This window comes from Myodes glareolus, chromosome 14 (assembly GCF_982192425.1).
Source record: "Myodes glareolus chromosome 14, mMyoGla1.1, whole genome shotgun sequence".
Taxonomy (NCBI): Eukaryota; Metazoa; Chordata; class Mammalia; order Rodentia; family Cricetidae; genus Myodes; species Myodes glareolus.
In genome coordinates this window covers 32,519,995-32,532,248 of record NC_142039.1, presented here as the reverse complement: position 1 = coordinate 32,532,248, position 12,254 = coordinate 32,519,995, and the positions used below count along the sequence as shown (strand labels likewise).

At 49.7% G+C, this 12,254-nt stretch overlaps 1 protein-coding gene across 2 annotated transcripts in view; it reads right to left on the bottom strand.

Moving 5' to 3' along the window:
- Gng4 (G protein subunit gamma 4) overlaps window positions 1-12,254 on the bottom strand; it is a 44,105-nt gene that overhangs the window by 18,401 nt on the left and 13,450 nt on the right. For both annotated transcript variants that reach the window (XM_085699240.2, XM_048461174.3), the window contains exons 2-3: window positions 7,604-7,708; window positions 5,781-5,889 (exon numbers count right to left, since the gene is read on the bottom strand). In XM_085699240.2, coding sequence (XP_085555366.1) covers window positions 5,781-5,879 — 99 coding nt within the window. In that variant the 5' untranslated portion in view covers window positions 5,880-5,889; window positions 7,604-7,708. The remainder of the gene's footprint in view (window positions 1-5,780; window positions 5,890-7,603; window positions 7,709-12,254) is intronic.

The following is a 12,254-nucleotide window of genomic DNA, read 5'->3' as shown; positions in this document are numbered from 1 at the left end:
GCCCTGAGGAATCTTTACTCTTTCAAGTTCTCTCTGCCAGGAACATCTCCACGCGATGTGGTATGTGGTGGGTCTTGAATTTATGATCTCCAAATTGATACTTTAGCATTTCCTTTTGCTGTGACTTTCATCCCAACCTCTTTGCCATTAACTTGGTTTTCTACAGAGCATTATCGTCATTGTTCCTTCTAAAGGCTTTCTCTCCTTAATCTTGCCTTAGGTTTTTTGCTTTTTTTTTTTTTTAAATTCAATAGCAAGGATTGAACTCAGAGCTTTAAACTGGCAAGTACTCTTATTTTTTGAGACAGAGTCTCATATAGTAGAGACTGTTCTTAAACTTCTACTTAGCCCAAGCTGGCTTTGAACCTGCGGTCTTGTCTCAGCCTCTGCGTAGCTGTGCCTCCATGCCTGGCTTTATGTAGCTTTTCCACCACATTTCAGCTCATGTTCTTGCTCTCCTTTGAGCTCCCTCTCTAGATTTGTTTGAGAGTATGAGGCCCTTAAAGTTTCCTTTGGTTTTCTAGAAAAAGGCCTCTCAGAGGAGTGCTGTTTGTGCTATAGTCTGGCCCCTCCTTGTTCTGGCAGAATGTTTACACAAGTCAATTTTGTTTCTCTCTGACGCTTCAAAGAAATGTTCCAACTCAGATATGCACACTTGAAGATAGTTCAGAGTCTCCTGAGCCTCTGGCCCTATCTACTGCAGCAGTGCTGACCGCCTTCTGTGCAGCTGGCTGCCAGCGTCCCCCTCATGCAGCCTTTGCATGAGGTGCAACCTATGGTTAGACATGCTGTCTAATACACACTCTCTGAAGGTACCCAGCACTTTCTCATCAGCGTATCCATGGAGGACAGTCCTGGCTTTTTGGCCAAGCCCCATCTTGTAGTAAACTTTCATCTCTGTGGTGGGTCAGACAGACGGCATGCTGAGGCCTGAGTTCAGAGTCAATGTCGCCTTCTGAACACAAAGGCAACAGGTGTCCTCTGGGTAGGGAGCACGCTCTTCAGGTGGCATACCCAGAGGCTGCTGCTGAAGGTAGGTGCACAGACACGTGGGAGGGAGGACCCAGACAGAACTGGTAATTCCGAAATGTAATGATGGGTTAGGGGAACCAGTGGCCAGGCATGCAATGCTGAGGAACTGGTATTTCACACTCCAGAGTTTTAGGTCGCAGGAGCAGCCAGCCGTTTACACAGATTGAGCATGGGGCTGTTGTCCCTTGTCCCTGGCACACAGCTCCTAAACTCTAGGATTCCCTTGAGTGAGAAGCAGCTCCATGGTATGCTAATGAGGTGGCTGGGGGCTGGAGATGCTGCCTGGACAGCTTCAGGAAGGGGGCATGTCACCAGAACAACAGCTATGACTGGAAGTAGAGCTCCCAGCCCTGCCCTCTGACTTCTAGGGACGGAGGAAGGGCTGGAGTCTGAGTGGCCAATGCATTAATAACCATGGCTACATAACGAAACCACAATAACACCCCAACTATGGGCTTGGAGGCCTTGGAGGCGGTAAACACATTTATGGGCTAGAGGTGTCACTCTTGTCGAAGTCCTGGGAGCTGAGCACCATGACCCACAATTCCTCGTCCTGGGCATCTTGTCAGAAGGTTTTTGAATTATCATTTTGATAATAAACTGGTATATATAAGTAAGAGATTACCTGAGTTCTATAGATTATTTTATGAGTGACGGAGCCTGGGGAAGGGTGTCCTCGGGAACCCTTGAATTTGCCGGCAAGCCTGAAAGAATGCAGGAATGCAGGAAGACAGGGCACCTGGAGCCTTTGACTTGTATCCACGAGGGAAATTGTCTTGGCCTGAGCCCTTAACCCATGGAGTCTGTGCGTATGCCCACAATGAAATCATAGCAATAACAGGGTAGTTCCAAAAATAGGACTTTTAATGTATTGCTGTAAGACACTGATTTCATTAAGAGTTTGACTTCTTCTTGACTTATTAGAGAGAGAATGATAAGCTTGGTTCATGAAATCAGTTCCAGAAATAATTCTCAATCCTAGGTGCTGAAAGCCAGTCACTCTGCCATAGTCATCTTAAACTGATCTTGCTGGGCTTCTCAAGCCAACGAGAGAACAAAAGGCACACAGACCTGAGCATGGGGCCAGCGGCAGGCTACCCACGACAGCCTCTGGCTGACCCGGAGATGATGTGGCCTGACCTTAGGAAAGCAAGGAGTAAGAGGCAGATCTCAGAAATATTCGGTGAGCAGAAATATGTGCCTCTTCATAAAGAAATTTGCTATTGGTTCAGACACTGTGTGTGTGTGTGTTTGCCTTTTTCTCTCTGTGTGTTTCTGCATGTGTCGGTATATTGGATATACATCATGGAACATCCTTCAGACATTAAAAAGAAAGACATTCTGGCGCACTGTACAGCTCAGGACACTACAAATATTCCTGATCCTGAAAATTATAATTTATCTAAAAATGGTTTAATGGGAAATTGTGCATTCTGTGTATTTTAGCACAACAGACCTGTGTAAGATGATGCATGCCTATCACCCTAGCATTTGGGAGACAGCAGCAAGAGGATCACGTGATTGAACTCATCCTTCTTCACCTACCCAACTTGAGGCCAGCCTGGGCTACACGGGACCTCATACTTGGGCGCCTCTCTCCTCAGACAGCCCAGGAGGATTTCTTCCCTGAGAACTCTGCACTCTGCTTCTGAACCACACAGGCTCGTTTCTTGCCCACTCCATGTGCTGACATCACCAGAGCTAGAATTAGCTACTTCCTTCTCAGTGCGCTGCAACAACACAACACTGCCTTCCCACTGCCTCCATGACCTGCAACTCTCCTCCCGTTAGAGTCTGTAGTGTGCCCAAAGACTCCAAGAACTCTCCATCTATGGGAACACACAAGTCTCTGGGACTCTGTCTGCGGCTGGAAATGATCTGTTGTCACAGAACATGTCTTTCCCTGGCCTGGCAATCATATATGGCCCATATATGAGATTACTGTGCTCACTGTCCCCCAGCCCTGGCTTGGTGCTTGGCTTGGTGCACGCCTGGCTTCTTGCCTCTCTCGGCCTGGTGTTCAATGCTTCCTTCCCAGATCTGAATCACAGGCTATTCAACGCAAATACCTGCCATTCATTGTGGCTCTGTGATCTTGTGTTTGTACCCACAGCATCCTTTCCCCAGCAGCTCAGCAGGTGGCTTTTCCAAATCCCCGCTGATGCTCAGTCTCTCCTCACTCTAGTGGAGACATTTGCTCACCCTGAAGCCGCAGCCCCGCTGTGCAGAGCCTTGCTCAGCGATGTCCTCACCGTGTCCTCCCCTGGCAGACGGTCCTGTCTTTGCAAAACTGGGCGCAGCTTGTCTGCAGGACGCCTCTGATGTCCTATTCAATCTCTGGAACCCCAGCTTCCAATTGTTCCCTGGGTGCTAACCTCACTCCCTTCTCTGGCCTGCATTCCAAGGGCTGGCATCTGATTGGTTGTTTGCGGTTGGCAGTGTCTGCTACTATAACAAATACCTCAGACAAAGAACTCACAGTTTGGGGGACAGCACAACATGGTGGCAGCACCTAGCAGAACAAAGCCATTCACCTTGTGGCCATGGCCCAGGAGAGAAGAGATGAAGCAGGTGCCGTGAGTGAGTTCAAGGTCAACCTGAGCTATAGAATGAATTCAAAGCCGGTGTAGGCTACAAAGTGAGACCACGTCTGAAAAAAATTAAAGGAAACCAACCACAAAGAGAAGAGACCAATGGCCTATCAAGATGGCTCAGCAGGTAAAGTGCAAGCCTGGTCCCGGGTTAGAGCCTCAGAATCCATGTAAAAGGTAGGAGAGAAGTGACTGCAGAGTTGTCCTCTGATACACACACACACACACACACACACACACACACACACACACACACGCACTGTGGCATGCTACCCACACACATTATACACATACACACATATACACACACAGCACCCACACAAATAAAATAATAATAATAATAATAATAATAATAATAATAAAATTTTAAAAAATCCTAGACCAAAGTTCTGAAACCCCCTGTGGCCTGAAATCTCCCAGCAGGCCTCTTAAAACCTCCTAAAACTTCTAACTTCATACAGTAGCAGTTCAGACCTTTAACATGGGGCCTTTGAGGGACCCGAGACCCAAATGACAGCACAGCTGGTGTCGGCACACATGGGATGTTTGCACTCAAATGACAGGTCGGTTTATACCAACGTGCAACGCCCCACACTCTCCTTGTCTCATCTGCATCTCCTGTACATCCAGTTCTGTGCACATTTCCTGTCCCTTAGGATAACTCATACTGTGAGCTGCAGGGGAAAGAGTCTCTCTGCTTGCAAAGGGGAGAGTGGGCTGCTAAGCCATGCTCTAGAGTGGGGAAGTGTTGTGGGATAGTTGATCACACTCGGACACTCCCAAGACTGCCAATAAAATTTGCTTTGAACTGGGCGGTGGCGGCAGATGCCTTTAATCCCAGCACTAGAGGCTTGCGGACCTCAGTGAGTTCAAGGCCAGCCTGGTCTACAAAGAGTTTCAGTACAGTCAAGACTGTTACACAGAGAAACCCTGTCTCAAAAAAAAAAAATCAAAAGAAAAAATAATTGCTTTGAATCAGAGGGCGGAACTAGCTACTAGCTGACCAAAATTAGACATAGAGGCTCTGGAGGACCAAGGACAGCTAGAGAGACAAGGCAGAGTAGAGTAAGGTTTAGGGAGATTCTTGGCCCTTTTTGGATCAAGGAAGGAGAGAAAGAAGTTTGCTGATGGTTTCTCGGCCCTTTCCTGGTCATTCCTGTTCTTACCCCGATAAGACTGATATCTGACTCCTGGTTTTTACTGATGACGAACACTCAGATAAATGCTTCAGGGAAGGGAAGCCTTGAAGATTTCAGGAAATTTGTATCCCAAAGTGATGAACGGCTAATGTCACTGTGACTGGGTTTGGGATCATCTGGGGGACACACCAGAGTGTGGCCGAGGGGCGTTTCCAGGGAGGTTTAACTGAGGAGACTTGCTGTACAAGCCCACAGACGGGATCCTGGGCCAGGTGAAGAGGAGGAAAGAGGCTGGGCAGGAGCACTCAGCCCTCTCCTTCCCGGCTGGATGCCATGTGACCACCCCTTCATCCCCCACCCAGTGCGGCCACTGTCTCAGCACATCTTCCATTGAGATGTGCCCTCCAACCATGAGCTGGAGATACTGCCATGGCCAGGAGAACAGTAATCACACGCCAGATGCTTGAGCGAGACCCTTGGGTTTGGTGGACTCCAGCTCCCTGGTATCACTCCTGGGGGAGGGGCGTCCTAACCTTGTCACAGCCCTGGGCTGGCTGCTTTTCAGAGCCACACGCGGTGGAGCCTCCAGCTCACCTCTGCGTGCACCAGTGGAAACCCAGGCTTCGCCTCCATGCAGCAACTGCAAACACCCATGGTAGGAGATGGTGGGCACTTCCCTTCACCTACCCCCAGGGAATATTTAATATACACAGGCTTGATTCAGTGATTCAGCCCTGGCTGTGCCTGTCCAGAATCATGCTGCCGGCTATCCTCGGTCACAGCACCGGGGAGACACGACGCGATCACAGTCCGACCCCTCTCTTCCACCCTCATTGTATGACAACCGTAAAATAGAGCTGGCCGGAAGGGCAGTCGAGTTTTGGCCCTTCCTTCTGGACGCACACACACCGTGGACTGCATCTTGGCAGGCTCAGAGCTCTGGAACAAACATCCCCTCCCCCCCACTGAGACTGTTGCTCTGTTGGGGGACCAGGAAGAACGTGCTGGGAGGGTTTACCTTCACCCTGTCCATGCCGGCCTCCATCTTCAGCTGCTCCACGGCTTTCCTGGCCTGCGAGATGCTGGCGGTACTGTTGTTAGACATGCCTTCCTTCATGCTGGGCTCCCTGCAAGTGACCACGGGGAGAGGGTTGGAATGCGACGCTATGGGCCCAGAGAAAGGCGGCCCCTTCCCACTCTTCCTAGTCTCACCATCTGCAGATCCACCCCCCCTTCCCAGCCGGATTTGCTCTTTGAGAAGGAAGAAGAAATTCTCCCTATCCTGACACACATTAGACCACAGGGCCAAGATAAGACATTACAGTCCCCCGAGGAAGATTCTCAGTCACCCATGCAAGGAGAAACCGCTTCAGGGAGACTAATGATCACAGTACGTGGCTGAAGTCAGGCAGACACAAATGAAAAGGACGTGGCTCCCTAGGCGCTGAGTGAGGCAGAGGCCAAGGCTGGGATCCCTGAGAGCCCATTACCCCTGGTCCCGGCAGCACTACACATGGCATTTTTTTTTAGACAAGGCTTTCCTGGTATTGGCTAGGCCAGCTGCTCAGAGCAGAGTTCAGCAGATGTGAGTTCATATCTTGCTTGGAAATCTCCCAGCAGAGAGGAGAGCCACAAGTGACGAGCAGTTTGAGTTCCAGGGACCTCTTAGCCAGCTTAGACAGCCTTGGCAGGGGGATCCCTGGCCTGGCCTGGGAGAGAGGGCAGGGAGGGGCTGACAGGGTGGTGGGCAAGCCACTTGGGATGGCTGGAAGTGAGGAAGGAAATGGCTTTAGGCAACTGGAGCTAGAGACAGAACTTGGAAAGGCAGGCCAAGAGGGAGGCTTTGGAGTTGTCCCTGACTCATCTTTTAGGCTCCATTTGATTGACACCTCTACTTTTCTGAGCCCACTAGCTGCCTCTACAAGAGCCAAGCGAGTATTCATGAAGAAATGGACCAGAGACAAAGGGGATGGGGTGGGGCATGAGCTTCTCCCGGGGAGAGTGTTTCCTCCAACACAGGACAATAAGAACCCCACTACAGTTCACCTTGGCGAACCAATTAGTTTATTGGACTTGCTTACAAAGAATGAGCAAGGGGTTGCTTTCCAGATCGCTGGTGACCTCAAAGCAGCCGTATCACTGAACAATCCATCCCAACATGGATGCAGATGGAGTTCCTCTTCAGCCAACCTTCCACCCCTATCTGCTCTGGCTCCTCGGAGACCACAGACAGCCGGGCAGAACTACACTCAGCCTTGGGAGGGAGTGGCTCAAGCTTGGGTGCAGTCTGAGGAGGCCTCCCCCTTCTCCTATGAGGGCACTGTGCGTCATCACAGCTGATGAAGGAGGTCGTGGCAAACAGGCCGAGAGGACAGGATCCCACCACAGGGGTGGTGACAAAGCCGGACATCCATGTGCCTCCAGGGGACCCTGACTGAGTGTTAGGCTTCCAAGAAAGTAAGACACAAGGGAAAATGAGCCAATTGTTCAGGGCCACCCTGGGGCCTTGGGGTCTGTTTCCCTGGGCACCCTGGCACATTTATACTGACATGTCATCTAGGGACCTCGGCAGCCTGCACCATTGGCCCCCAACTCAGCAAGTGCCAACCTGCTGCCAGGATGAGGCCATTTCATCCCAGGGCTGTGGCTATGACCTGACTCAGGACAAGGAAAGGATCTCCAGAAGGGTGGGGCCATCACACCTCCATCTGCCTCGGCTAACAGTGTCCCCAGCGGGAGAGGAGGTCTAGGACTGGCGGCGATGGCGTGAGGCGCGTCCGCCACCATGGGGACTCTGCTCCCTGAGCGTCATCTTTCTGTTCTGTAGAGAACCATTCTTACCTGCTGAGAAACGGTACAGGGACAGGTCCAGGTAGGGGACACTGGCGGCAGCAGCGGTCAGCTGTCGGAAGAGAGGCCGATTCAGGGTCCTGCCGTGGGGCTCCCCTGAAAACACAAACAGATGTACGTTGTCCCCAGGGTCTTCACGGGCTGCCCCAGTTGTCCTGCCCAAGCTCAGTGGCTTTGCCTGTTAGCCCAGGGACTCTCATACCAGCCTTGGGGGGTGACAGTGAGCTGAAGAATGAAGAGGAACGCAGGAGGACACAGAACACATGGGGACACAACCCAAAGCACCTCCACCCGAGCCTTGCCAGACAATCCATGTGCCCAGCCGCCCTGCCCCTTTCTCTTGCCAATCTAGTATGGTAAGAGGAAAGAGTTTGTGGGAGTTTTCGTTCTTTGAAATGATAACAACTGACAGGGATTAATTGTAGAGATAAATAGATCATTTATTTGTTTGTTTGTTTGTTTGTTTTTGGTTTTTCGTGACAGGGGTTTCTTTATAGCTCTGGAGCCTGTCCTGGAACTAACTCTTGTAGATCAGGCTGGCCTTCGAACTCACAGAGATCTGCCTGCATCTGCCTCCTGAGTGCTGGGATTAAAGGCGTGCGCCACCACCGCCCGGCGAGATAAACAGATCTTACTGTGGCATCTCCACATATTTCGTTTTCTTTTCTGACCACAAAAAGATACGTGAGATCCAGAGGTCTAGAGCACTGGCTTCTGTGCAGAGGACTTGGATTTAGTTCCCAGCACCCACATGAGTGCTCACAACATTCCCTAAGTCCAGTTCCAGAGGATCTGATGTCCTCTTCTAGCCTCTGCAGGCACCAAGCATGCACACGGCACACATTAATATGTGCAGGCAAACACTCATACACGTAAAGAAAGGAAAATCTTTTTTTTTTTTTAAATGTGAGCTAGTCATGCTCATGACTAGTCATGAGATAACACGACTGTTATCTCAGTACTCGAGAGGCTGAGGCAGACAGATTGCACGTAACAGACCATCAAGAGAGGGAATGGGGGTGGGGAGCCTGTGTGAAAACAAAGCAAAATAGACAAAAACAAGATTAAGGGGAAATACGGGAAAGGGTGTGCGCGCACATGTACACATGCGCACAGTGGATACCTAAAGCCATAGACCACGCTGAACCCTACATATGCTGTGGGTTTCTCCATACATGCACACCAACAAAAAAGATTAGTTTTTTCTTAACACAGACGCTGTGACCCTGTCTGTGGGTTTCTCCATGCATGTATATCAACGAAAAAGATTAGCTTTCTCTTCAACACAGACACTGTGACATTGTGGTACTGAGGTGGCGGTCAAGTGAGTCTGAGGTGAGGGCACTTCCCAGAAGACACTGGGATAGTGCAGACATGTCATTGCCCTTGGGGACATCACTGTCACAGCACCATGGGCTTTTGGGGCACCTTTCCAGTTATTTAGATGGATTCTGGTCACTCTTTGAGAGACAATGACCCTTCAGAAAAACGTCTAGACTAAGCCGTGCCCGTTCACTTGGCATTTGCACCCCACCTTCCATCCAACACGTGGAAAGTGTTTCACCCATCATCCCAATGGTGTGCCCAGGTCCCAGGGAGGCTTTAAGACACTGTCCTTCAAGATCTCCTGGGTAAATTAGTGCGGGAATCACGAGAGAGGGTAAAGGGGAGGGGGAGGGAGGGAGGGGAACGGAGAAATAGGTATAGCTCAATAAAAACAATTAGAACCCATAATGTGAGCTCCTGAAAATAAAAGATTAAATTAGAAATTAAAAAAGACCACTGTCCTTGTGTCCTACCATTCCCTTTTAAGTAGTCTTATTATGTTTATGTGTATATGGGTATGTCTGCATGAGTTTATGTGCACTATGTGTGTGCAGGACCTGGAGAAGACCAGAAGAGGGTGTGGGGTCCTTTGGAACTGTAGTTATAAATGGGTTTGAGCTGCTCCGAGGTGCTGGGAACCAAACTCAGGTCATCTGCAGCAGCAAGGAGTGCTCTTCAGCCTCTTAACCACTGAGCTGTCTCTCCAACCCTCATCACCATTTCTTAAATTGTGACAAGTGTTTGGTAGTGAAGGGATTTGGCCTCCTTTGATCGCTGGCTTTTTAATGCCATTACATTTTGCTACAATGTTCTCAAAAGCTGTCTATCCAGCCTCGAGGGGAGGAAACATGTGGATTTCTAAACAAGGTGCTGTCCTGTCTTGTGAGATCACTGGATATCACCACATCAGTGCATAGGAGCAGCCAAAGTCAAAGGCCGCCTGGTGCCCATGGAGGCCAGAAGAGGATATCAGATCCTGGAACTGGAGTTCCAGATGGTTGTGAGATTATATGCAGATGCTGGGAATTGAACCCGGGTCCTTTGGACAAGCAACTAGTGGTCTTAACCGCTGAGCCATCTCACCAGCCCCAGAGGCCTTGTTTAATTGTTTTCTGTGTCCCTAGTGCCCGGGTAGAACAAATGCATAGTAGCCAGTTCCCGGGCCAGTAACAGCACCTCTTGAGGTATGGTACCAAAGCAGATGTTCAGCATTCTGGTCCACGGTGTGCACAGCCTCTGTCATGCTCTCTCACAGCCGTGAATCGCTGTGCTTTCCTGACCACTGGGCTGAAAGCTCTGAAACCATGAACCAAAACACATCTTTCCTTACTTAAAAATGCAAATTCCCACACCCAGCTCTGACCCATTGAACAGGTTCAGTAATCTCAGAGTAGGAAGCAGCTTAACAATCTTTCCAGGTGATGGGTGAACCACAGGCCCCGGGAAATGATTGGGAAGACTGGAAGGAAGGAGCTGCCTTGCTGAAAACCCCTTGGCCTTTCTGTCAGCCTGACTCCTCACCACAGGGCCGACATGACAGAAAAGAAGACGCTTCTGCCTGCACAGACTCAAACTCCCGTTGGATTCTATGGGAAGGAGCTGCAAGCAGCCACATAAGGAAGAGGCCACCTTCCCCGTGAGATTCTGTAGCAGATCAGTCACAGGAAGTCCTTGTGGACAAAAGTGGGGCAGAGGTTTTCTCTGCATCCAGAGATATCATGTACTGAGTCCTGGATTCCTACAGTCTGAAGCACTACGCAGCCATACAAATGACTTCTGAATTGGAACCCTTTATCCAGCTAGTGATAAACAATAAGACTGGCGGTGTAGCTCAGAGGGACAGTCCTTGTCTGGCATGTTCAAGACCCCAGGTAAGATGGCCAGGACTGACAAACCACCTCAGCAGGGGCAGCAGCCGTGAACACAGGCACACAGTGCTGAGGTGTCACAGGCAATAATGTTCTGAGCCACATGGCTGAGCAACGTCTTAGGGGTGGATTTTGAGCGCATTTTCCTCTTAGCCACAGTTACCACGTGGCCCAGTCACAGTTAGCACGTGGCCCAGCCACAGTTAGCACGTGGCCCAGCCACAGTTAGCACGTGGCCCAGCCACAGTTAGCACGTGGCCTATCACAAGCAGAAGAGTGTCTACACTTCTGGTTCTTCCAACACAGCTTTTGTATAAATTGGATTTGAGAGCCACAAGGATGTCACACATTGAGTAAGTATCTTAGAGTGGCCAACAAGGGATGCCACACCCTCTGTGGCACATGTCTGAAAAGGAAGGGAGCCACGAAGTCACCTGAAGTTGTAGCTATTGCAGAAGGAAAGGGTAGAGCCGCCAGCTGCCCAGAGTGGAGGCACACACTGTGATTTTAGTAGCTGGGGAGACTATGGGGCAGGAGGATGGGAGTTTGAGGCTAGCTGGCTACTTAGTAATGCCTTGTCTCAATGTGTGTGTGTGAGGGGGGGGGGGACAGTGTGAGCAGTTTTTAACACCTAAGGATTTATTTTCTTACTCTTTAGCATGATGTGCTTCAAAAGTAGCAAAGTAAAAAGAACAGGAAACCAAATAACCTTCCATCTATCAACTAGTTTGAACAAAATTATCTTTTACCATATTTGCTTAATTTCCATATTGCTTTTAAAAATGTGTTTACTTTTAAATTTTATACACGTATACAATGTCCTTTGATGCTCCTCACCTCCCATCTTCCCCCAACTCCTCGCAGATCCACCTCCCAACACCCACTCCCACCCAACTTCATGCCTCTTTTTTTTTTTTTTAATAGCGCGCCAAGTCCAGTTTATGTTGCCCATATCCTCCTGGGCGTTGGACCATCTATCGGAGTGTGGTCGACCTACCAGGGACCACATCCTTAAGGAAATCTGACTCTCCCTCCCCAGAGGCCAGCAACTATCAAAGTCTCTCAGCTAGGAGGGGGGAGACTCTGAGTTCCCCTCCACTCCGTGAAGCAGAGCTTTCTCTGTTCTCAGGGACATCTAAAGGGGAGTTTTAGAGTCGTATGACTAAAGTTACTCTTTCTCAGTCATCCCGAGAGTCACCTGGATATCCTCACCCCTGAAGGAAACGACAGGTAAACAGGTGTCACCCCACCCAGGCAACTTGTCCCCCAACCTCCTTACAGGAGTGTGGTTTCTCAGCTACTCCCGCATGAACCACTGTGTAAATTAAATACTATGACAGAGAACTTTGATATATTCTATAGCTTGGGTTTCAGTCGTTCAATTTACGTTGAGGTATCTCCCAATCCAAAAATAGCTAGTCTCACACAGATGCCAAACAAACACAGGA